This window comes from Temnothorax nylanderi, unplaced genomic scaffold, assembly GCF_030848795.1.
Source record: "Temnothorax nylanderi isolate EJ_2023f unplaced genomic scaffold, tnyl_v1.0 TNYL_tig0744_pilon, whole genome shotgun sequence".
Lineage (NCBI taxonomy): Eukaryota > Metazoa > Arthropoda > Insecta > Hymenoptera > Formicidae > Temnothorax > Temnothorax nylanderi.
The window spans coordinates 30,997-57,184 of record NW_027249806.1 but is presented as its reverse complement, the minus strand read 5'-3'; the positions used below and the strand labels follow the sequence as shown (position 1 = coordinate 57,184).

At 42.5% G+C, this 26,188-nt stretch overlaps 3 protein-coding genes across 6 annotated transcripts; 2 read left to right on the top strand and 1 right to left on the bottom strand.

Moving 5' to 3' along the window:
* The first annotated feature begins 604 nt into the window (after nt 1–604).
* Lanb1 (laminin subunit beta-1) lies at nt 605–12,167 on the top strand. Its single transcript, XM_071724286.1, has 14 exons — nt 605–1,022; nt 1,520–1,665; nt 2,748–2,786; nt 3,546–3,771; nt 3,891–4,199; nt 4,371–4,933; nt 5,140–5,319; nt 5,618–5,943; nt 6,184–6,594; nt 6,684–6,879; nt 7,008–7,454; nt 7,806–8,313; nt 8,602–9,685; nt 9,913–12,167. The coding sequence occupies exons 2-14, from the start codon at nt 1,599–1,601 to the stop codon at nt 10,879–10,881; spliced, it is 5,325 nt and encodes a 1,774-aa protein (XP_071580387.1). The 5' UTR covers nt 605–1,022; nt 1,520–1,598; the 3' UTR covers nt 10,882–12,167.
* A 3,050-nt stretch (nt 12,168–15,217) lies between these two features.
* On the top strand, nt 15,218–21,015 carry Tre1 (Trapped in endoderm 1). 4 transcript variants are annotated; one of them, XM_071724296.1, is made up of 4 exons: nt 15,218–15,320; nt 18,552–18,749; nt 18,829–19,075; nt 19,349–21,015. In XM_071724296.1, the coding sequence occupies exons 2-4, from the start codon at nt 18,623–18,625 to the stop codon at nt 19,992–19,994; spliced, it is 1,020 nt and encodes a 339-aa protein (XP_071580397.1). In that variant the 5' UTR covers nt 15,218–15,320; nt 18,552–18,622; the 3' UTR covers nt 19,995–21,015. The 4 variants fall into 4 exon arrangements, with proteins under 4 accessions (XP_071580397.1, XP_071580396.1, XP_071580394.1 ...); XM_071724295.1 differs by having other exon boundaries at nt 15,256–15,402; XM_071724293.1 differs by lacking the exon at nt 15,218–15,320 and adding an exon at nt 15,433–15,697.
* On the bottom strand, nt 20,370–24,417 carry LOC139785149 (putative inactive tyrosine-protein kinase Wsck). Its single transcript, XM_071724291.1, has 4 exons — nt 23,625–24,417; nt 23,394–23,548; nt 21,495–23,236; nt 20,370–21,398 (listed from the first exon to the last, which is right to left on the bottom strand). Exons 1-4 carry the CDS (start codon nt 23,822–23,824, stop codon nt 21,330–21,332), a joined length of 2,166 nt encoding a protein of 721 aa, XP_071580392.1. The 5' UTR covers nt 23,825–24,417; the 3' UTR covers nt 20,370–21,329.
* Nucleotides 24,418–26,188: the final 1,771 nt, after the last annotated feature.

The following is a 26,188-nucleotide window of genomic DNA, read 5'->3' as shown; positions in this document are numbered from 1 at the left end:
CTGTACGATTTATAGAACGAATATTTATCTTCTTTCGCTGCTCTCTTTAGAACGTAATCGTCACGGAAACCTATTAATATCTGTTTACATATAAATAAGACTTATTCGGTATAACCGACGTTCAACAATTGTGCGAGACTTCCCCAAACACGCGTGGCGATCCTCTCGCGTACCCGGTGCGAAGAACAAAGCAATCCCAAACGGCACGCATGTCTAACAGACATCGTAAAGATGTCTCTTAGACACGTATGTCTAAAAGATGTCTTCATAACGTTTTCTAAACATGCGTGCTGTCCGGAATGTCTACACTCGCTAAGATCCGATAACCAAAAACTTCGACGACATTTTTAAAAAATCGTACTTTTCGTTACTCAGGGTACAAGTAAAAAAAAACCCATGTTTGCAATGGAATTTCAGTGACCTGCGCCCGAACCTTTCCCGAGGATCGGAGAATCGCTCTTCTCGCAAAGCCTAGCTCTTCTCTCGGGTCTCGCCTGCGGCCCTTACCACCCGCCGTTCGGTCCCGCTCGTCCGCTTCCCAAGCCCAAGTCCCGCGTGTCGTTTTCCCTCTCCGTTCCGTTGCCACCCGATGATGATTCTATGTACGGCACTGACGGGCACGAGACTCGGAGGCTCGGAGCGGAGTCGCGACCCGACAAGCCGAGGGACTCACTTGCGAGAGAGACGGCGTCACGAGGCGCGTCCGCGAGGCCGCGTTTTTTCATTATCCGTCTCGCCCGTCTCGCGTTTTGCGAGGGTGCACCCGCACCTGTCGGACGGATCCGCCGACAGTCGTTATCGCACGTGGATAACGAGACTCCGGGACTCGGCGGCCACGAGGAGAAGAGGCCGAGGAATTCGGCGGAAGGGGAACTCCGATCTCGGTGCTCCAAGCGAGATCCCTCGACGTTCGTACCGACTCCGGAGGAGAGCGGCGGCCGCCGTCTCTCGAGGGAAAGAAGAAATACCACGTCGGCCTGCACGTCGCGGGGAACGCTATTTTAGCGTGTATTTTAACGCAGGTGAGCCCTATCAGACGGTATTGGCAGCGTTTTTCGCAACGGAAATTGTCCCACGGGTGCGCGAAAGTGCGTTTCGCGTCGTTCATCGTGCGTTGCCTAATCGAAACGTGCTCTAGCTGCTTCGAAATTTAATAATTCGTTCACGATTCGGAAGTAGGCGCAAAAAGTTATTTTAAGACAATTATCTGCTGATATTAAAACGTTTTACGTATATGTATTTCTTTTATGTTTTTGCCCCGGATGTTAAATAGTTTATAAAATTAAGTATCGTTAAATGTTCCGCTTGTCTGTTTCATTCGGTGCCATTTAAAAATTGATGGTTCTATGATAATATTCATAAATTTATATGTAAAACAAAATTGATTTAAATTGTAATTTTTTGTCGCATAATTTAAGGACAATTATTTTTTGAAGTGTGTGACTAAAATAAATTACGTGACCCGTTATAATTTTCCGCGATACGGTTTACAATATTTTGGAATATTTTATTTTCGTAGAAACTCTCGAACCATCGTCGATGGCTTAACATCGTTGCGAGAAGTCCACAAAGACAGGCAGAAAAAAAGAGACGGAAAAATGCTTCACGCTCATTATGGGCACGTGGCTCTCGCAGCTTTAATTATTATACTTATTACCTTAGCAGGTACGTAATAGTTGATATATATTAATTTATACTAGCCTTAATTTTTCATTAAAAAAATTAAACATTAAAATATGAATACTTAACTTTGAGATATCTAATCTCAAAATTAGAGATTCTCAGAGAATATACTTTTAAATTAAAATAAAATCTAAGTTTTTCGCTGTTGGTTAAGTGCCGCTCGCGTTTCCGCTGCGTTTTAACGCCATTTTCGCGTTGTATGTAGTACACGTGCAAAAGAATCAAATTCGTAGCGAAATTCTTTTTCTCGGAAACATCGTTCGTCCCATTCATGTAACGGTGGAGACTCTTTATCCATTACGATTAGATAGCGAGATGACCTCGCGACCTGCCTTCCTTTTGAAATCGGCGAGCTTGTGTATTTCGGCTTCTAAAACCCAGCCGTCCGCCCTAAAGATCTTCGCGCGTATTTATCTATTTCGAGAAGATTATTCAACGCGAATGGCGCGATCGTTTACGTGTTTATGTTGTACGTGGCAGTATCGTTGCGGCGAAAATATACAGATCTACAGCACGTGTCCTCTCTTTTAATCTATCAGATACCTTTATATCCAAAGCTGATTTGTGCAGTCGATCTCTGAGAGTTGATTTGTAACTTGAAAAGATTCAAAAGATGTTTAATGTACAAAATTTAGATCTCCCAGCAGAGATTGATCTCCTCGACATCTTCAATAAGAACTGATCGAAAGATCTATCTAGATTTAAGACACCCCGTATTTCAAAGCTTAAAGGTACTTTCCAGAGCTCTCGTAAACATCCGGCTCTCTTTCGCGATAGCCTCTACCGGCAGTAGAACATCTCTTGATAACCGGCACACTAGCGTTCATTCGAAGCAATTCTGAGGAAATTGTCCCGCGTATTAATATTAATATTCGACGCGCTCGTTATCGCCGCGCGCTTTAAAAAAAATCGGCGAACACGGCCAACTGCTGCGCCTTGCATAATTCATTTTGGAAAACTACTTTTTATTTTGTGTCACTTATTCCCTCGAAAGAAGCGAAAACACGTGTTTTCTGTCTAACATTCGTTACCGCACATTATGTAAATATTTTAACTCTTTGTAGGACCTGCGAGTTCCGAATATGGACAACCGCCAGCCCGAGGTAAGATTCTGATCTTCTTAGAATTAAATTTTTTTTATTCACTCTTTTCTTCACAAAAGAATCCACGAAACGGTCATTATGAGCACGTAGTATTATCAATGGCCTTATCGGAGAGTGTCGAGCGGCGAAAAACGCGATAAAACGTTTTACGACAACTAGGACGCGCACTATATAATTATACATAGAATTATATACAAAGTAAAAAACGGGGGTGTTATAGGATCGGTGCAGAGAGGGGATATGTCACCCGTGGACGTGGTGACAGAGAGTCATACTCGGTTATGGCCGACCGTTCCCAGGTCAAGAGGTAGACGAAAGAATTAATTCAAGGAGCGGGCAAACGCCTTATAACAAGATCCCTAACGAATTGAACATTTAACGAGGCAAAATCACTGTTCTAACATAGATAAATGTTTTATACATTACCAGCTAACAGTGAAAGAGTCCGTTGGCTGTAGTTAATTTTTTCTTGTTGGCTTTGATCCCCATGTGTAAATATATTTATCAGATGTATATATGTTTGTGATATTTCGGTTCCTCCTATATAATGTGGTAAAGGTTTCGTACTTTGTGCTAATCGACGGAAACTAATTGGGGTAACCGGGAGGCTGTATCCTCTTCCATATATTTAACGCATATCAGCATGATATATCGATGGTGTTCTAATTACGGAAGAAGAGAATAACCATACGGCTAACAGAAGCTGCGTTTTATCTCAAGATGTAAAGGATTAATGAGAAACTTTTTCGCTTCGTGCAGGATCGCACGCGAAGAGACCGCATCCCTGCGAGCAGAGCTCGTGTTATCCCGCAACCGGGAACCTGCTGATCGGCCGTAAGGACAAACTGAGCTCTTCGTCGACGTGCGGTCTCACAGGTCCCGAAAGATTCTGCATAGTTTCTCACCTTAAGGACAGGAAGAAGTGCTTCTTCTGCGACGCGTCGATACCTAAACAGCAGCATAACATCGAGAACATCGTCAGCGGGTAAGACCACTTCACTTTATCGCGAAATAAATCCAATGCCTTTTTGAAATAAGTGGAAATGTGTTATTAAAAATAAGTAACAGCGACAAAATGTATATTAATTAATATAATTTAAACAGTACAAGTTATAGATCATGGTGGCAGGCCGAGAACGGAGTGGAGAATGTCACGATACGCTTCGATCTTGAGGCAGAGTTTCACTTCACGCACATTATCATTCGCTTCCAAACCTTCCGACCGGCTGCCATGCTGATCGAACGGTCGTACGATTTCGGAAGAACCTGGCAGGTGTATCGGTACTTCGCTCACAACTGCGAGCACTACTTCCCCGAAATCCCGACCCACCAACCGCAAAGATTAACGGACGTCATCTGCGAGACGAGATACTCGGCTGTGGCACCGTCCACTGGCGGCGACGTAATTTTTAGGTAGAATGTGTACACAGTTTTATCATATTAACCATTTATTTATATTTTAAACTGTATTATTTCAATGTGTGAATACTTTGCTTTCATTTTAACTTTTTTTAACATGGATTATTGTAATCATTAATTATTAATCACGTTCGAAAATGTCATCTTTTTACTGATATATTTTAGGGTGTTGCCGCGAAATTTGGATATCGACAATCCCTATTCAAAGGAAGTGCAGAATCTACTAAAGATCACCAATCTCAGGATCAACATGACGAGACTCCACACTCTGGGCGACGATCTGCTCGACGATCGGGCCGAAATTCGCGAAAAATACTATTACGCCATCCAAGATATGGTAATTCGCGGTTCGTGCTCCTGCTATGGGCACGCCTCGAGGTGTTTGCCGTTACCGGGAGTCGCCGATGAGGAGAACATGGTCCACGGCAGATGCGAGTGCACGCACAACACTAAGGGTCTCAACTGCGAGAAGTGCGAGGACTTCTACAACGACCTGCCGTGGAAGCCCGCGGTCGGCAAACAGACGAACGCCTGTAGGCCTTGCAATTGCAACAATCATACCAGTTCCTGCCACTTCGACGAAGCGGTCTACGAGAGATCGGGCAGAGTATCCGGCGGAGTCTGCGACGATTGTCAGCATAACACGCGAGGGCAGAATTGCGAACAATGCAAGCCGTTTTATTATCACGACGTGACGAAGGACATTTCTGACCGGGACGCTTGTCAACGTGAGTTTTCAATTTATATCAATCGCTTTATATAATCTTCATGTAACATTTAATATAATTTAATACGAGATTATTATCCGCGTTTGTTTTGTAAGTTTGTAGAAAATAAATGTAGATTGCAGTTAGTAGCAGAATGAATTTATGTACATGTGTATGAGAGAGATATCGTGAGATCGTAAAGATATATAGGTTTTTTTCCTTCACAGCCTGCGACTGCGACCTAAACGGATCCTTGGATGATGGCATATGCGACTCGAGAACCGATCCTCTAAGTGGCGACGAGTCCGGACGCTGTCACTGCAAAGCGAACATTGACGGGCGTCGTTGCGACCGTTGCAAGAACGGCTTTTGGAACTTCGATCTCGACAATCCCGAGGGATGTCAAGGTAAAAAAGAAAGTTATATCCAAGCATGTTCCGTTAAAAGATGTAACTTTTTCAATAGTTTTACATAAAGCGCAATATTTAAATCAATATACATTTATTATATTTTAATGACACTAAGAAGCCTATTATTTATTAGTCTATACCGATTATCTTCCAAATTCAATTTATCTCTCCTTCTGAAAAACATTAATCAATATTATATCAATAACATATTTTATTTGCCCAAATAAAGAAAGTTTGATCATAGTTCTTCTCAAAATTCGTACAAAAAGGTCGACTTTTGCAATTGCAATTGCAGCTTGCACCTGTAACACCTTGGGTACCATCGACAATCAGGGTTGCAACGTGGTGACCGGCGAGTGCACGTGCAAACGGTATGTCACAGCGCGCGACTGCAATCAATGCGTGCCGGAATATTGGGGACTCTCCGAGGACCGGGATGGATGCAAACCATGCGATTGTGATCATGGAGGATCCTACGAGAATTCCTGCGACGTCATCACCGGCCAGTGCAGATGCAGGCCGCATGTCAGCGGGAGAACCTGCAATCAGCCGGAACAGAGTTATTACACCGGCTCGCTAGACTTTCTCATTTACGAAGGAGAGTTGTCTAGAGCGACCGACGTAAGTTCATTAAATTTAATCGAATATGTGAATTAAATGTATATATTTGTAAGTATTGATATCAATGTGCTGCAAGCGTGATAAAATATAAAGCACAATCGCAACACGAAAGAAATAACAAAAAGAGAGGAAGAGAAAGTTACTCCTCTCTTCAACTATATCTAGAATTTTGCAAAGCTTCAATTATCTCATTCAGCTTCTTAAGATTGTTTTAGAATTGAATCGCAAATTCGTTTTCAGAACTGTCAAGTGGTGATCAGAGAGCCTTATCGCGATGGTAGGAATAGTACGTGGACCGGCACGGGTTTCATGAAGGCTCTCGAGGGCTCGGTATTGAACTTCACCATCGACGACATTCGCAGATCGATGTGGTACGACGTGATTGTACGGTACGAACCGGTGCATCCGGGCGTCTGGGAGGACGTGCAGATTATTCTCGAGAGAGACAGCCTACCGGATCCTAATGGACCGTGCGCCGATTGGAGACCCGAATACGATCGTCTGTGGGTTCAATTGCCTCTGCGTTCGAGAAGCGCCATGGCGCAACCATCTATATGTCTAGAGGCGGGAAAACGATACAATCTTCTGTTGCAATTCCGCAAGTTCAACAGCCACATAGACACGCCTTCGGCCTCCATCCTGGTCGACTCGGTAATATACTTCGTTTCGATTATGTTGCCGATTGTCGTCAAAAAGCATGTCCAGTTGATCGTATAATCTATACTTATTTGTATGATCAGATTGTTCTGAAGCCGAGGATAGACGTGATACCCTTCTTCAAGACTCCGGGTCTGGGTGAGCTACGTCGCCAAGAATACGAACGTTACCACTGTAATGAATTGTTCAACGATGTCAATAGCGTGTGGAGCAACGTGCCTGAGATCTGCAGAAAGTATCAGAATAGCATCGGCTATTACGTCTTCGACGGCGCTCACTGTAAGTTCAATCGCGCATTATCTGATGTCGTTTAGTCTTCAATGATACTTTAATTTTACTTTAATTTCACGTCGTTTAATCTTTCTCGTTCAATTGCACACTCACAAGAGCGCGATGTTGAATTCTAGCCTGCGAGTGTAACCCAACGGGCTCTCGCAGTCTTCTGTGCGAGAATTACGGCGGGATGTGCCCGTGCAAGCCGTACGTGGTCGGCAGACGTTGCGACCGTTGCGCGCCGGGCACCTACGGATTCGGCCCGGAGGGATGTATCCCCTGCGACTGCGACGGCGTCGGCGCCCTCGACAATTTCTGCGACGTCGAGACCGGCCGCTGCAAGTGCCGCCCCAACACCTACGGCAGGACCTGCGGCCAGTGCGAGCCCGGCTTCTGGAACTTCCCGCATTGTCAGCGCTGCGAGTGCCACGGACACGCGGATAGCTGCGACTCGAAGACCGGGGCCTGCATCAACTGTCGAGATTATACCACCGGGCACAATTGCGATCGTTGCGTCGACGATTTCTACGGCGATCCGCGAATTGGCGTGGATATACCTTGCAGAGCGTGTCCTTGTCCGGGTGAGTACAGTTTTGGAAGAAATTTTACATTGATTATTAATTTTTTTAATTATTAAAAATCGAAAATTAAAATATTAGTCTTATTAGAAAGATATTATGTCCGTAATAAAAATAAGCTATAATAAAAATAAGCTATACACCTCACATTTATATTTATATCTGTACATTTTTTCGGCAATATAAAACTCGGTCTTTTAACAATTCAAACAGTAGTACTAAAATATTGTAAACTGTGGAGTTTGCTCCTTAGTCATTTATTTGCGTTTTTATTGAAATAAAAAATGAGTTTCTTTTTACATTATTTATTATTATTTATTTATTACTATCATTATATATTTTTTATTTTAACAGGCACACGCGAATCCGGTCACTCCTATGCCAACAGCTGTTCATTGGACTCAGTAACACAGGACGTAGTGTGCGAATGTTTCGAGGGATACTCCGGACCTCGCTGCGAGCATTGCGCCGAGAATTATTTCGGCGATCCAGAGGTGCCAGGCGGTAGCTGCCAACTCTGCGAATGTAACAACAATACGGACCTACGTCGTCCTGGTAACTGCGACCCGCACACCGGCCATTGCCTTCAATGTCTGTTCAACACCGACGGTCCCACTTGCGAGGTGTGTAAAGCGGGATTCTACGGAGACGCTCTGCGGCAGGACTGTCAAGACTGCGGATGCAACGTCCTGGGCACCGACAAGGCCGCGGGACCGTGTAATCATCGTAGTGGCCAGTGTCCGTGTCTACCGCATGTCATAGGACAGCTCTGCGACTCCTGCGAGGAGAATCATTGGAGGATAGCCAGCGGACAAGGCTGCGACCCTTGCGAGTGCGACGCGGTTGGAAGTATTTCAGACAGGTTCGTCTGCGATTTTTATAAAAATCGAAATTCTGCGATAGAAGTATTTTTTAAAGAGTATATAATATCTTTGATATATCTTGTAGTTGAATGACTTGATACCGATAGTGATCTGATCCACTTTTTTCTCAACAACAACAGAAAATTAATCTAAATGTAATTTAGAAAGAAGTTTAATTTTCTCAATCTTAAGATTAATTTATTCAAAAGCATGGGTTAGATCACTGTTCTATAACATATCAATCTAAGAAAAGACTATGCGGCTAATTAAAATATTTCCATGTATAGATGCAATCCCTTCGACGGTACTTGCGAGTGTAGGGCAGGATTCGGCGGCAGACGGTGCAACGAGTGTCAGACAAACTTCTGGGGTAACCCGAACATAGAGTGTTATCCATGCGAGTGCGACGTGATCGGCTCTGCGAGTCAACAATGCAACAGGGAGACCGGGGTATGCGTTTGCCACAAGGGCATCGGCGGCGAGAAATGCGACCAGTGCGACCGCGGCTATCACGGCGAGGCTCCACAATGCAGTCCGTGTGGCGAATGTTTCGACAACTGGGATCTGATCCTGGACGGTCTCACGAACAAGACAAACGCGGTCATTCAGGAGGCCTCGAGGATACAGAAGGTCGGCACGACCGGCGTGTACAGCCAGGAATTCGACGACATGAAGGACTCCCTGAACGAAGTGCGGGATCTGATCGGCAACACCACTATCCGGAGTCAAGACCTAGACGCGTTGGACGACTTGGCCAATGAGTTAGAGAAGAATATTTCCGAATCGGCCAAGCAGTTGGCTGAAGCGAGCAATCACTTTGAGAATCTCAGTCAGCGAGTTAATCTTGGCGATGTCGCGTTGAAGAAATTGAGAAACAGGACAAACAGCCTGCACGAGACCGCCGCCGATTTGCGGGAGAATGCCACGAGATTGCAGGAGGAGAATGTTCTGGGCGCGCTGAACGTGACCCAGCAGATGGCCGAGCAGTCCAGGCAGGCCGAGAGAATGGCAAACGACACTACGAATGTCCTCAGCGATGCGGAACGATTCCGCAAGCATACCGAGAATCTTCTGGCGAAGAATCGCGTCTCCGTGACCGAGGCTCAAGAGAGGAACAAGGAATCGTTGACGAAACTGAATGAGAAGCTGAAGACATTCGGTATGGCGATACCTGAACTGAATCTGCAGATGTGCGGTGACAATGTGACGGATTGCAGCACCGTCTGCGGTGGTGCGGGCTGCGGCTTCTGCGGAGGATTATCTTGTCACGTGGGCGCGGTCAGCAAGGCCAATCAAGCTCTAGATGTTGCCAAGCAGCAAGCTGCCAAGATCAAGGGCCACAAGGACGAGGCCGAACAACTGTTACGCAATGTAATTATTACTAATCTGATTCTTAAAAGTTATTTACGATTCCTACAAGCTACAAGAATTAATTATTGTCAAGAATTGTTTATTATATTTAAAGAATAATATTCATATATTGCTATAAATATTTTTAGAAATTCTATGAATTTCTCAATTTGTACAGCTTATTCATTTACTATTGTAATCTACAATTGTCTCTGTTTATGATTTATTCGATTAATTTACGTTTTTAGATGAGCCAAATCAGGCAAGACGCGACAGCGGCAAGATCCAACGCTCAAGACGCCTTCAATTACGCATGGGAGGCGCGCAATCGTTCCGATAAGATCACCAAGGACCTCTCAGATATAACCAAGCAAATCTGGAGCGCTCTGAACGAGGACCAGCCTACACCAGCCATGGTGAGAGATCTCGCGTACGAGGTGCTCGCGAAGAACATCCAGCTGGAGCCGGATGAAATCACGCGGTTAGCCGATCGCATCAAGAGCATCGTGGGCTCTCTCACTGACTCTGAGAAGATTCTCGCCGATACCAAGGACGATCTGCAGAAAGTGCGTGATCTCGAGGCACGCGCCAACCGCACCAAAGATTTCGCCATCGAGAAGCAAACATTGGCGAACAAGGTGATCCTGCTGTTGAACGACGCGCAGAAGGCGCAACACCTGGCGCAGGACGCGATCGATAAGGCGGAAGCTGACGTGTCCAAATCGCAGAAAGATCTCGCGGACATCACCGATGTGACAAAGGCCGCTCAAATCCAGGCTAACAGCACCACGCATACGGTGGAGGCACTGGACGCCCGTTTGAAACAGCTTCAAACGCAATCTGCGAAGAACGGTTTTATCCTGGCGGAGATCGGCACGGAGGCGAAGAAGGTCGCCGACGAGGCCCAGCTGATCGACGGCAAGACGAAGAAGCTGTCGGAGGAGTACAAGAGGGCGGACGAGTCGCTGAATCTGCGGGTGAACAAGAGCAAGGGCGATATCCAGCGGGCGAAGAGACTCCTGCAGCGTGCCTCCGAGCTGACGGCGGACACGTCGACCAAGTCCAAGGATCTGGACGGCATGGAGAGCGTTTACAAGGACAACGAGCGGCTGCTGACGGACCTGATGAGCGACGTGGACGCGCTGACAATGGAGATGGAGAGACACTTGGCGGAGATCGATAAGAAGTCGCAGTTGTACAGACAGTGCTCCGCTTAAAAATTCAATCAGTTAGGAAATCATCTTCCGATTTGCGAATTTCATCTGCAAAACGATACATATCGATAACCAGTGGATCTTTTCTTCGTTTGATACACAGATAACTGCCCGCGCGGTAGAATCTCTTGCTCCACAAACGAGAGCCCTTTCCAGTGTACATCTCACTTACTGCATTTTACCGCGAGATATGTTAGGTCTTATTAGTAAGATTGGTGCTTTATACTTGTGCAATAGTCGTGAGTTTTATCTTGATTTATAGGAAACGGATATGCGTATATATTTACATATTGCATATACAATATATATATATATACACATTTGGCATTCGCAACTTATTTCGAATATTGCGAAAGGCGAGGAGATTATTATTAGTGCCATAAATATAAATGGAGGGGCCATCAGTAGTTGTAAAGAGGACGATTTGTACGTAAGTCAGTTAAAATATCGCTCCAAGCGCAATCGAGGTATCTTCTCTAGCTTTTTAGCTTCGCTAAATTTTCTCTAATTCTTCTTGCAATTATATTTTTATATTTCGTAGCACACTTTTTTACTTTTATAATAAGAATATTCTATACAAGAATATCCAAATAGTTTCTATCCGCTGATGCATATATACGACAATTTCTTACACATCGTACTTAAAGAAACACCGTAGCGAAGTATTAAGCTCGTGTTCCATAGATGATACATTAAAAATAATTAAAGAGTAATGTAAATAATTAAAATAAACGTAATACAGGATTAAGATATTAAAATAGATATTCCGCAAGGATCTACAGAATATGAAATGTTCGATATATCGCCGAGACACATTTATCTACAAATGGACAAAAGTTCAGGTGGCCTTGTCGATTATTACAACGCCTGTAAATAATTACAGTCTGCGCATCTGTAAATATTTTATGTTACATACCTATAAATTCACGATGTTCGACGGCTTTTTATCTCTAGACCTTTTAATTTTTCTTCTACAGCTCCAATCCTAATTCTCATTATTAAAAAATGGCAAAATCTCACGCGAGAAATATAATAGAAACGCCGACAAAATTCGTGTAATTATTCTGGCGATACAAAAACGAAAGGAACAAGATCCTGTTATTTATATCATCATTGCACGCGATCGATCCTCATACATTACATCAAATATCGTCGAGATTATCGCTTAAAAGTGGGCGAACGATGCTATGATCAAGCCAAAAAGAATTCAATATTTAAGGTCATACTACGGATAGCGATATTATACTGTAATGTTAGAGAGAAATAAATGAGTTGCCAAAAAGAAGAAAGGAGTGTAGCTATATCTAGGCGAACCTGTCGACCCTTAATTGCGTCTTTCAATTACATTCAAATTCCTTCTATCGCACATATGGAGAATCTGCAGATTTTAAACAATCGCTCATCAAAACGGTGTACACGCCGCGTCCTTGCAATTTATTGCGGTATCGCGCAAGGAAATTGTCGGACACGCGATATCATCAGCGATAAAATAAATACTTTCCCGTCTTACGCCGCGTGTTTTTCATTAAATAACGATACGCATGTCAGCGTACGCGACCGCCCAATCACGCCTCAAGTGCCTGGGACTAGGCTGGGACCAACGTGACTAAACGAAGGAAACACCGTCGCGTCCCGTCGCGTCGCATCGATCTTCCTCAGCGCATCACGATCGATTCGCGTAGGGCCCGGAAATAGGTTTTGTCGTTTATTATTACAGAGTCCGGTTACGTCGCAGCCATGTGCGCGATTACGGTCCCCTCTCGTTGAATGTCATCGTAACGTCGAAAGGTTCTAGATTCGGAAGGGGTTCGGGACTACGGCCGGGTTCCTCCGGCAGATAAACGGAGAAGAACGTTCCATTTGTCATTTCGGTATATTCCTTAAAATCGCCCTTTCCCTTTCGGAGCCGGAGCCTACGCGCGCGCGCGCGCACGAATATTTCATGAATAGCGCACTGTTGAATTCAAATGGCGTATGCGTTCAGCAGGCCGCGCACAATGGGTTCATTCAATACGCGAATCAGTGGTTCTCCGCGGAGGTGAGAAAACTAGAACGGCGCGGAGAGAAGCACGAAAATTATTACTGCAATAAAGATCCAACTTTGATCTTTCCTCGAAGACAAATTCGAAGTTTCCGCACTGCACTCTTTAAAACCATAACAAAGAGACAAGATAAACGCACGGACAGTCTTTTGCATTCCGCCAAGGAAATCATCGCATTACTATCTTACTATCTTAAATGTACATTTGGATTTTTTAATTGACGATAATTAACGGAAACAATATAAATTCAAATAATTAACGCAATTGTATAAAATTATTCCTATCTCACGCCTTGAAAAGAAAAGAAGTAGAAGAAGGCGGTCTCTGGATTTTTATAGAGATTTCGCTAACAGGGAAGTTTGATAAAAAAAAGGATTACAACAAGCAATAAATTTTTCTCTGTTAAATTGAATTGGAGCGTTCTAATGGGCATCTCTAACGAGGATTATTCTTTGTTGCTTCGTGACATCTTTAAGGCGACGATCCCCGATTGTCCGACTGACCCGCACTTTAATCCGGCACTGAGAATTGTAGTTAGGACACGCGATATTATCACGGTGACTGATGCATGAGCGCATACATATAGCGAATAAATAATGCATTATATCCGAGAAAGGATTTTACGCGGCGTGGCGAGTCTCATTGGAGTAACCGCTATACGTAATTTTCGATCGTGAGTTTTTTTAAAGACGTGTAACGCTAACTCTTCGAAGCTCGAGGCTCGCTAACTATCTCAAAGATGATAAACGATAATATCAATCAATATTTGTACAGAGATTACCAAATCCTTTAAGTATTTACCTTTCAACATATTGCGATGTTGTTGGCCGCAGGGCAACTTTATTCCCACAGAATACTCGGCGAAACGTTCGACGATAGAAACTGATGAAGATCATTATGCGAGAGTTTCTCTGGAATTTTCGGACAAGTTTTTCCACGCAGATAAAAACAAAGGCAAAAAAAAAACACATTTTAAATGACACAAAGTGAAATATATAACACGTTCAAATACGTGGCATAATCTATTCTTACAAGATTCATTGAATAGAAATAAAGATACTCTTCATCTCAAGTTCCTTTAAATTCCTTATCGTCCCAACCCGTTGCTCGAGATACGTTAGCTTCCGCTTTGTTCTTTTTACGCGTGGTTAACCACGAAACTAATCTGCAACACATGCATGACTTTAACAACTGCCGCAAAAAATTGTCTGCGCGGTTATCGTCCGTTAGACCGTAGAACTTTACTTCACGTTAGGATCACAAGAAGATATTCTATATTTATGTTATAAATACAGTTTTATCATAAAATCATTCTCTCTCAGATGAGACATTAATATAACATTTTTTAATTTTATTCTCCCAAATAACACACTGTACGGTCCACTTCAGCTAATCTATGACTAATAATAAATGATCTATCAATAGAATTCAGAGTAGAATTCTATTTATAATCTCATGTCCCATATAACATGAATAAATTTTGATGAGAATCCGAATACACATATATATAATATGATTTATATTAATAAAATACAGTCGTACATCAGAACACACGGCAGAAAAAAATTATAAATAGAATTCTGACGCAAATATTTTGCTATAAAATCATTCAGATGAGTACATCGATCTGGCATTCTTAAATTTTATTCTCCCAAATATTGCACTTCGGATAATCTATAACCAATAATAAGTGATATATAAATAAAATTCAGAGTAGAACTCCATTTTTCTAATCTCATATGCCGTATAACACGAAAAAAATTGTATGAGAATCCAAGTACACATATATAAAATATATATTAAAATACAGTTGTACATCAGAGTATAATACGCAGAGAAAATTATAAATAGAATTCTGACGCAAATATTTTGCTATAAAATCATTCAGATGAGTACATCGATCTGGCATTCTTAAATTTTATTCTCCCAAATATTGCACTTCGGATAATCTATAACCAATAATAAGTGATATATAAATAAAATTCAGAGTAGAACTCCATTTTTCTAATCTCATATGCCGTATAACACGAAAAAAATTGTATGAGAATCCAAGTACACATATATAAAATATATATTAAAATACAGTTGTACATCAGAGTATAATACGCAGAGAAAATTATAAATAGAATTCTGACGCAAGTATCATAAATCTTCTACTAAAGTAGACTGAAGACATAATACGTGTGACGTGCATAAAAATCTAAAATATCTTTCCTATCGCTCGCTGAACTCGGTGCAACGGTATATCGCGCTTTCTTGCGACGTCTCCCCCTGTAGCAGGCGATCCCCCGGTCGCGGGGTCCAAGCTTACCTTTAATCAGCCAGAAGAGTCCGACACAGCCGGCCGATGCGGCGCCGTTGGCGCAGCGGGGATGAAAGAAGGCAGTAGGGCTGAGTAGGGTGAGTTTTATTTGTCGAGAGAGCCACTCCTTTCCGATTGTTCGGTGCCCTTTGTGGCCGTTGACAGCTGCTGCCTACGGAGGTAAGTCACATTCGCGTTTGCCGATCGCTCGGGAATCGGGAAGCGAGCGAGAGCTCGTTTAGTCGCCGTCTGGCCGGCGCGGTCGACCGTTGTGTTTACTGTTTACTATCGCGACGATTCACGTGACGGTGAATCGAGCGAGAGTAATAACGTGGCCGTTTGTCGGAATGAGATAGGGTGTTTGTGATGATTTCGTGGATGTAAACGTGAATGATATACGTGTACCCGGTATGTGATAGAGGAGTTACGACCGATCGAGCGATACTCTGGTGAAAGCAAAGCACGTGCCGCCCAGGTAATTCACGTGCGGATACAAGAGATTATATTTCGAGAACAATGTTCGCCACGTGCTGTGAGAAGATATACACACACGGATGCGTACACAAATGTGACTTTTATGTCCATTTCTACCAAATTGCATTACGCGCGGATTAACTTTAACCTCGCGCATCGGTTTAACTTACTTTTTATCCTTTTCTAATTTTCTTAAAACCGAGATTAAAGTTAATCTGCATTGGTAGAAATGGACATCAATCAAACGCACTAATCTGCGAGATTTTGAAATGCTTGAACTGCTCTTCGGGAATAGTCATTTATTCGGCCGTACATTGCTCCGGGAAAAAAGAAGATTGAGGTGTGTGAGGTAGAATAATTTAAAATAAAATTATTTATATTTCTTGCTCTTCAAATTAATTATATTTGTATATAAAATTACTTCATTTATGCGCTAATTTCGTCATTATCGAAGTATGTTGGCTTTCCTTGTAAGCAAAGGTTACGAACACAAGTTACGAAAACAAGACATAAAAAAGGAAAACAAGCATGCTTCTTCTAATAATCATGGTGAATATACCGGGTGTTCCAAATCGCCGAGTGATGCCTCGAGAACAGATCTTGCGACAAAATTCCTTACTTCCTCTGATGCAGATGAGTTTAAAGTTTTTTTTTCTATTTTTACGTTTAATTAACGCGCGATTAAGTGGCGTGCAATTTTACAACCGCGGGTCTTCATCGATTTCCCTCTTCATATATTTACGACTCTTTTCAAAGAAAGATAAAGCGAGGCGCGGCCCAAGTTAGGAGTAAACTTTCGATCATGCGAAGCAAACAACGAAGTGAATGAAAACAGAGCGTAATGAAGTGCGACAAATGGAATTAACCAGTCAGGATGATAATCGCACGACGCACACAATGTATACATCATCAGAGTCTAATATAATATCCTGAATCCTCCCGATCGCTATTTTTGGAACAACACGCCCCACTTAACGTGCACGGCGCATTAATAGTTTGTTTTATAGTTCTAATATATCAAAACGAAAAGAAATTGACGACGATGTTGTGATTTAGCAGGTGTACAAGCCGGACGAATCGATTCTTGCCAGCTGAAAACTAAATTTCTACGAATCTTGATATTATCGACTATCCAAACGTAATAATAAAAGATACATCCTTTTTATTTCTGTAGCAGAAAAATTTACTGATGTAAACAAAAATTGTTTAGGTAGAATTTAAATTGTTTATTAAATTGTTGAAGTAGAACTTAAATCGTTATCTAAATTAATTTTTAATTATTAATCAAAATCATTTAGGATTATTATATTTCAATAAAAAGTTTTATTATTATACGCAAATTCGATTGAATATTTTCTTTCGTGGTATTTGTTCTTTCCTTTAATTTAATTTTATTGATGCGTCGCGTCTAAACGTGCGACAAGTAAATTACCCGATTTGCATCGATCATCGATATATCATATAAATCCCAAGGGATTTTGCTGATTTTGAATACTGAAATCTCGAAGCGAAAATATAAGCGCGAAGAACGGAATAAAACGGGAGAAAAACGTAGGAAGAAGAGGAAGAAGTAGAAGCAGAAAAAGAAGGGGCGGAGTTAAATCGAGTGAGTTAGATAAGAAGACTTGTGGTGCACTCGTAAAGGGTACACGCGTCAGCGGAGTTCGTCAGTCTGCGGACGAACGTCTGCCGAAATAACGGGAACGGTTCGAAGCACCCGCGTCCCGCGTTGACCGTAACAATATTTACAACACTTGCCGATAAATACGTGATTAACACATAATTTAAAAAAAACAACGTAACATTAATCTTTATAAACAAGTCAGTGGATAAGTCCGACAGTGACGCTATACATGGAAGAAGACAAAATTCCTTTGTGCGAGGATGAAATAAAACTCGTAAAAAATAGGGAAGAAATGAAAAAGTTACAACGGATAACGTACATAATGTAGACATCTGAAAGTGCATGTTTAATTACGAGAAAAACGGGCTCGTTCGAAGAAGTTGAATTGCAGCGATTAAGGGACGATTACAAGGAAGGAAGAGGATAATTGGGGCGAATTGTTCGGAGATAGCGGCTTAATTGGACGCCATAAAGTACTACAGTAATTTCTGGAGAAACACCTTTCGCGCGGGTTAACAATAGCTACAATGTAGCGTCACGAAACGATTCGGAACGTATGGAGCGCCCTGTCATTCGAGGCCAAAGTTCACGTTGTTGCCGCTCGCACCACAGAGGCAGGGATCAGTATTCCGAGAAGGTCACAAAAATTTATCGATATGACTAATGGCGCGTTCTTAACGGGAGAGCCAGCGAACGTGAAGAGATACGGAAATTAATTGATGCGGCACGCGCGATAAAGCGCCCCGGAATATACGTTCTCGAGGGGTGCGTACCCCCTCCGGCCTCTCTTGCCGCGGCGAGAAAATTCAGCGAATTAACGGAGCAGATAGAAACCAATGAATGAAAGAAGGAGTAACGACACAAGTGTAAACGAACGCGAGTCGATGAGGAAAGTTAGCGCGTTTAATTGCGTGCGGTGCAAGGGTCGCGGCTGTTCCGCGAGAGATAGGTGAATTAAAAGACTTTGAGCGGAATCCATTTTCCAAAATTAATCCGGAGAACCATTACTTAAATAAATCAATCATCACAAAATGTTTTACAGTTCTCTTCTCTATTATTTTCTATTTTCACGTGTTTTAATTCTCATAAAACTGTGGGAGAAAAATTAGAAGATAAAAATTAAGAGCAGGACGCTCAGAATTAAGATCTGAAAATAATCTTAAAAAATCTGAAAGATATATCTTAAAATAAAGCGAATTTTTTTGTATATACGTTTTCTTATTTTTTGTAGCACGTGAGTCACGGCGATCTTTGATTTTCCGAAGAATGCGAAGGAAAAAGGATCCGCGCATTCGCTGAAAGATGGGCCACTTTGCGACAAACGATACGATCTTCGCTTCGGAGGATGGAGATTTCAAACCATTTACGCGATCCGTCACTATCGTCGCTGCAGCTTGCGCTATAATATTCAGCATTATTGGAGTATTAGGTTTCATATCCCTTAATCGGTTTAACACGACTTGAAATCTTTTGTGAACAGCGAACTGAATCCTATCTCTGAATTCCAGGCAATTTAATAACGGTAATCGCACTGTTAAAATATACCAAACTGAGACGACACGCCACTACGGCGTTTGTGATAAGTTTAAGCATCTCCGACTTGATTTTTTCCGCGGTAAATTTGCCTCTAACTGCCAGTAGATATTTGAACGAAGCATGGGTTCTTGGCGAGACTCTATGCACTCTATTCCCCTTGTTCTTTTATGGGAACGTCGCCGTATCTTTACTCAGTATGGTGGCTATTACTATCAACAGGTAAGATTCTCCTCTCCTTTGAATTTTGATAAAAAAGAAATATGTGTATTTTATATGTATGTATTTATAAAATACACATTATAATACACATCTAAAATGTACATTAATATACAAAAATATAATACGTTATAAAAATATCCATTAATACATACACTGAGAAAAGGTGTATTAATTTTACATTATATCTTAAAGATATAGCTTGAATGTATTGAATATATATTTTTAGAATACACGCTAATAGTTATCTAACTAAAATTTTGTTCTCTTTTCCAGATATATACTGATCTCACAGTCGGACATTTACAACCAGTTATACACTAGTCGCGGCATAACGCTGATGTTAATAGCCATATGGACTCTAAGCTTCCTCATGCTGCTGCCGCCCTTGTTGGGCGTCTGGGGTACTCTAGGACTGGATCCGGCCACCTTCTCGTGCACGATATTGAGGAAAAACGGCTCGAGCCCGAAGAAGTTCCTGTTCGTTCTGGGCTTCATCGTACCATGCGTGGTGATCAGTGTTTCGTATCTCTGCATATATTGGCGCGTACGAAAAAGCCGAAAGAATTTGGAAGCTCACGCGGCGGAAAGTAGACGAGGCGGCGGATTTCAACGGCGGGAGGACTCCAGAGTGACTAGACTGATGCTCACTATATTCCTTTGCTTCCTGATGTGCTTCATGCCGCTGATGCTGGTGAACGTGATCGACGATAAGATGAAGGTTCCGATACTTCATATAGTGGCGTCCGTCCTCGCATGGGCATCCGCGGTGATAAACCCTTTTATTTACGCCGGCACCAACAAACTGTACAGGGAGGCGTACAAACAGGTTCTGTGCCCCGTTTCGAGGAGGACACCCACGATCGGTCTCAAACCGACGCCTTCTCACTCGAGCAAGATCTCGTCGCCCAATACGATATAAAAATATCTTTCGTTCCGGAAATAATCGATTTGCTTTAGATTAACGATGACGAATAAAAGTTGATGCACAATATCATTTTCTTTATCCTTCATAAGAAATTAAGTGCTTGATTAGTAAAGCGCAAGATTATAGAAAATTATAAATATTATAGATATATTATAGATTATAAAAAAACCTTTTTTTTACAGAATTTAACTGAAAATGTGTTAGATTACGAATCTAGAAGCAATAGATATCTGTTTGATTAAAATTTTGTATTTATTGATTAAGTTTGTGTTAAAAAGTAGAAATTTTTCTTCGCCAAGCTAAACTAATAGATAAGTGTTTTATTTTCATTTCGGATAAGAAATATTAACAGCAGTACGAGAAGAAAAATATGTATAAAAATGTATTTTTTGCCTTAATATTATACATAAACATTATATCATAACGTTATAATATAATGAGATATAATATTTTTTATTAAAAAAAAAAGACTTGCATAATACAAAGTATACAAGCTTCTATAAAAAAGGACGGAACATATACAACAGAAACGTACGTCATAATTGACAAATTAAAAAATACGTATTAGTAAAATCGATATTGCAACTTAAAGCAAAAATATGATTCATATGGCATAAATCATGTATAAAACATTCGAGATAAATACTTAAAAGGAATAATAACATCTTAACGTCTCCAAAATATTACATTTTTTTATATTCAAATGTTCGCGACAATTTTGCTGATTATTTATCCATTTAAAGATACATACGTTAGAGATACGCGCGTATTAATTTGGTAATAATATATTTGTACTTTTGAAATGACAGCATTATCTCAAATAAGTACGACAACATGAATATTAGTAACTAGAAGATGTTATAAAATTATTATAGATCACAAAACCAATAGGTAAAGTATTTTCTCTGCCCTGGTACTGGCTGTAAATTAAAATCTCATGTAAAAGATTGACAACGGATTTGCGAACAAATGTAATGTAGAAAAGTTGAAAAAATAAAATCATTTTCTACCATAATGTTCGATTATATCTACGTAGGTATTTATAATCTTTTATCTTAACTTCGTTACTTACATACTAATCTCAGTTATTCTAAACATGGACGGAATTAGTATGAGTGCCTTCGTAACATTTACCTTACGTTGCTTACATTAATCGTAATAAAATTTAAGTTTGGGATGTCAGAGATAAAATGCAGATATGCCACATACGCATACATTGGTAACGATAAAATCTACGAGATTCTCGTGAACACAATGAGATATTTACAACCTTCGACACGTTACTACGTAAATGCAGATATGCAGCCTAAAGATACGCAAATAAGAACGTTAATTCAGCTCCAGTTCCGGTAAGTACGGCTCTGTGATTGCAGTGATAGGACAAATACTCAAGGTATCCTACAAACAAAGAATACACACAAATAATAATATTGCAATGCGCAAATAATGAATAATAATTTTGAGTAACATGGAATCGAATTTTTCTATTCTTACCAATCGTGCGAGTTCGTCGAACGTCGGCCGCTCCTCAGGATCGTCTCGCCAGCAGGACGACATGACCTCGTAAATCGGGTCTGTGACGTCCAACAATTGCGGTAACCGGACACCTCGCGTGACCGCGTCCTCCACCTCGCTGTCGAGCGACAAACTCGAGTACGGTGTGCCGCCCATGCTGAACATCTCCCAGAGAAGCACGCCGAACGCCCATATCACGCCCGGCTGATGTTTCTTCTGATTGTCGAAGCACTCGACGGCCGTCCACCTCGCGTACTTGACGTCCTCCAGGGCGTACTTGGCGATACCGTGACCCATGAGCTTCGGCGTCCAATCGCTCAACAGCCCCACGCTTCGCGCACAGAGGCGACTGTGCACGATCTTATGGCTCGCCAGGTATTGCAAGGCGACCGCTATCGAGGACGAGATGGACAGTAACCGATCTACCGGGAAGACGTCTCCCGATCGCGCGCTCAACAGACGATTCTTCAGGATCTGAGGCGGCAGCTCCAGCACGACGTACAGCATATCGGTGGTCTCGCAGGTTCCCACGAGACCGGCGAGATATTTCATGGAGCCCGCACGGATGCACACGTCTAATTCTCTCAGCATGTGCTTCTTGTCGGATCCCTTCAGGCCGCCGTCGGCTATGGTGTGCACCGTTACCGGACAGGCGCCGTCGTCCTTTAAAACGGTCCCGGTGTGCACGCTGCCGAATCGTCCTCTACGCACGACGTGACTGTCGACGGACAGGGCGTTTCGCGGTATACTCCAGACTTTCTTCTTCAGCTCTTGATAGTGATTCACTCTCTCGGGGATGTCCTCCGGAATGTAGCCCATATTGTCCACCTCGTACACCGGACCCTGCAGCGTGAGCTCCTGCTGCTCCGGCAGCTTGCGCATGTGAAATCTCTCGTGTCGCCGTCGCAGCACGAAGTACACCAGTATCGAGGCGGCGAGTAATATACTCAGCAGCGTGATCGCTATGCAAAGCACAAGAGCGGTCGTGTCCATTCGATTCGTGGCTGTCGTCTCGCGTTTGAACACGTTATTCGCCAAATCGGAGTAGGAACGTTCCACGTTCGTTCCTACTCGCGAGATTATCGCCAAGCCGACCTGTGCAGAAATGTAGTGGCCCTTCAACGGGACGTTGTAGTAACCACCGATCATCTTTCCATCGCCTACGACGAACTTTTTGTATCTGTAAAACTCCGACGGGTCGAATTGCGCGGTAACGTAATAATTTAAGCCCTGCTGCGACGCGCTGTCGTAGTTTGAATACTCAACGAGAGAGTCGACCGGAGGTATAGTGCCAGCCTGCGCAACAACAACCTGGTACGCGCTGATCGGTCCGTACTCGCTGTGACCCTCGGTAAGCTTAACGGTAATCGTGCTGTCCCCGCGTTCCAGTATTTCGGGCATGGCGGGTTTGTCGGGGGGACCTATCAGGGTCCAACCCACGATGTACGCCGGATCGCTGGACCCCTGCGTGTTGCTGGCGGTAACGGATATGTTGTACGTAGTGCCAGGCTGAAGACCTCTCAGAGTCGTCATGTTCGACGCACCGCCTTGTATCTGACTCTCGATAGGTGGCAAGATGTTGCTCGAGTAGCTTTTCACGACGACAGCGCGGACGGTGTAAAACGTCACGTTCCCGTTGGGTATGTCTGGCGGCTGCCAGATTATTCTGAGAGCATCTCTTTCCTCCTCGACTACCAGTATCCTCCTCGGTGGACTTGGCCCTACAAAAGATACATGCATATCGTTACATGTTGGAGATTTTACTGTATTAAAAGCGCACATTGGAGATAGTCTTTTACATCTTGTCACATATGCACAGAGTACGCTCTGTCATAAAAGTTACGTTAAGTAGAGAATCGGTGTCGCTGCGAACCATACCTTGCTGACCGGTAGCGTAAACGCTCATAGCTTCATAGCTGCCGCAATAGTTATCGGGATCGGAGGCGCAGAGGACAGTGCAGCTGCTCGACGGGCCGTCCTGGCCGAATTTGCTGATGCAGTAGCACTGCTGGCCGTTCATTAGCGCCGCGAACCTGTCGAACAAGGAGAGGATCACAATCCTGGAGACCCCCACTCGAGATACCGATCACGAGCACGTTGCTCACTTACATGTAATACTGGGAACGGCATTTTTTGATGCACTCGTCGGGCGTGCTGGCGTACGCCAAGGCCGGGACAGGCAGCCCGTGATCGGGACTCCGGAAACAACCCTCGTACTTCTGAGCGCACGCGAAATGAACGCCGCAGAGGAGCAAGAGGGACGCGATTATCATTTTGTCACTTTGCGAACGATTTTTATTGCGTTTCATATTAATTGCGAGTCGCGCCTCAGTCCCGGCCTCCCTTCCGCGGCATAGCGTTTATGAGTTACACGTTCGGAATGTGCAGCACGAGCAGGTATGAGTCAACGCACACGACGCGGTACACGAGGGAAAAAAAGTTACGTCCGTCTCGTCGAGTGGAAATGCTGGTCTGCCGATAAGTCACGAACGGTTCCTCTCGCGTCGCCGAATTCGCTCATCTTCCCACGCTCCCCGGCCTATGATTCAATAGGGAGATATGTACTCATTGACGAGTAAACTGGAGTAAACAACACCTGGGGTCCACGTACGCTCCCATTGTTTCGAGTGCTACACTCGCGGCATTCGCGCAAGCCTTCGCGTCAGGTGCGTGCTAAATCGAAAGAAATCGGAGCAAACGAAGGGATGACCATTCTTTTCAGTCCTGGGGGTCAATCATGAATCTTTTCCCCTAGGGTGGAAACGTGAAAAATGAAAAATCTCTCTTTCTATTGATGTTAAATAGAAAGAGAGATAGTCATATAAAACTTTTCACTTTCCAAGTTCCACATTAATACATGATTGACCCCCTGGAGATCGATCATGTATCTTTATCTCCCCTAGGACGAAAACGTGAAAAGTGAAAAGTTTATCTCTTTCTATTCAACACCAATAGAAAGAGATAGTTACATGAAACTTTTCACTTTTCACGTTTCTGCTCTAAGGAAAAAGTTACATGATCGCTACCCTCTGGTGTCATGATTGACGTAACAATTTAACAGTCAAAAGTAAAAAAAATTATTTATGTGACATAAATGTTTATAATTTTTTTAATTCAGTAAATTAGCTATTATTTAGACTATTTTATTGATGCCATTTTATTATACAATGTTGTATTACTGTATAACTATATATATTATTATTTTTGAATTCTTATTTATTCTGAGGTATTGTTTGATAATAAATCGATGACTTTTACGAGAATTACGCAATTTCAACGAAATAATGTTTAGGTGTGCTCAAATCAATATAAATATCTACGAATACATATTAAACTATAAATTAAATAATAAATTTGATTCCATTTTCACGAAGGAGCGTACAATCAGATTTCAACCTAGATTATCTCTAAATTTTATAATTTCGCGTTTCAATAATTTTTTAAATATTGTGTCTAGATAATTATATTAGAAAGAAAGAATTTCACAAAAGGAGATTTGTATCCACAAATTTTATTTGGGCGACGCCCCGTACCGTTTACGTTACGGCCCTGCATTATCCGACTTCGAATGGCGGTGCAGCGGAGGAGGTGCAGCTGCACTTTTATATTACGCATTGGCTATTGAGAAAAAAGAGGCCCGATTGAATGGAGTTCGCGTCGATAATCCGCGTGAACTTAACCGAACCAATTAAGATCGAAGCGATCGAATAAACGTCGAATAGACGAAAAATAACTTATTAATTAATTAATTAATTAATAAAAAAATAAAGAAAAAATGGCAGGGCAATAACGAGAAGAAATTTTGACAATCATTCACAGAAACCGGAAGTGAATTCGGTCCGGAAGAGATTTTCGCTTGGATAATTCATATGCAGATCGAAAGAAACCCTTGAAAGTTTCATCGTTTATGATATAGAGTAATTTAAATCGACACGCCACAAATTTCCGCCGCGAATAATTACGATCGAGGCTGAAGAAAGGACTTTTCGGCCGGGCACAGATAATTGCGGGTTGCGCAACGTTCAAGGTCGCGCTAGCTAGAGGTGTTCGAAGATTACATCTTAATGATAGCGTGTTATCCCTCCCCTTTCCTTTTCTCCCCGACTCTCTCTCTCTCTCTCTCTCTCTCTCTCTCTCGTTCTTCGGGGCGAAAGACCCCTGTATCGATCTTCAAGGCCTTCAACGCTTAACGAAACTGTTCGACGTCTCCGATACTCCTTCACCCTCGCGAACGTTATCGATCATACATAAATTATGCGAATTAATTAAAAAGAATTGCAGCACGAGTTCCGCGAGTCCCAAGAAAAACAGCGAAATGGAACATGGCAATAAATTTTCGCTCCTCCTGCGTGCTACAATGACGTACAACGTCGCAGTATTTCATGCATCCTATCGACGAAGTGTCATCCGTATTTTAAAATTCTGCCGTTAACTGAATTTTTAGGTCAATCGTTACGGTGTCCACACGTGCGTCCTGTAATAACTACTAGTAACGCCAAGGGTGCCACCGGGTGGCTTGATGCAAGTTCGGGTTACATTTCGCGCGTCGGCGTCTTATTTGCATCGCGATTAATACTTTTATGCAAATGAATGCCCGATCCGTGGCCAATCGTACTCTTGTCCGACCCTAACGTACGTGTACGGTAGCTGCATTCTTATATCATGCGTCTTAT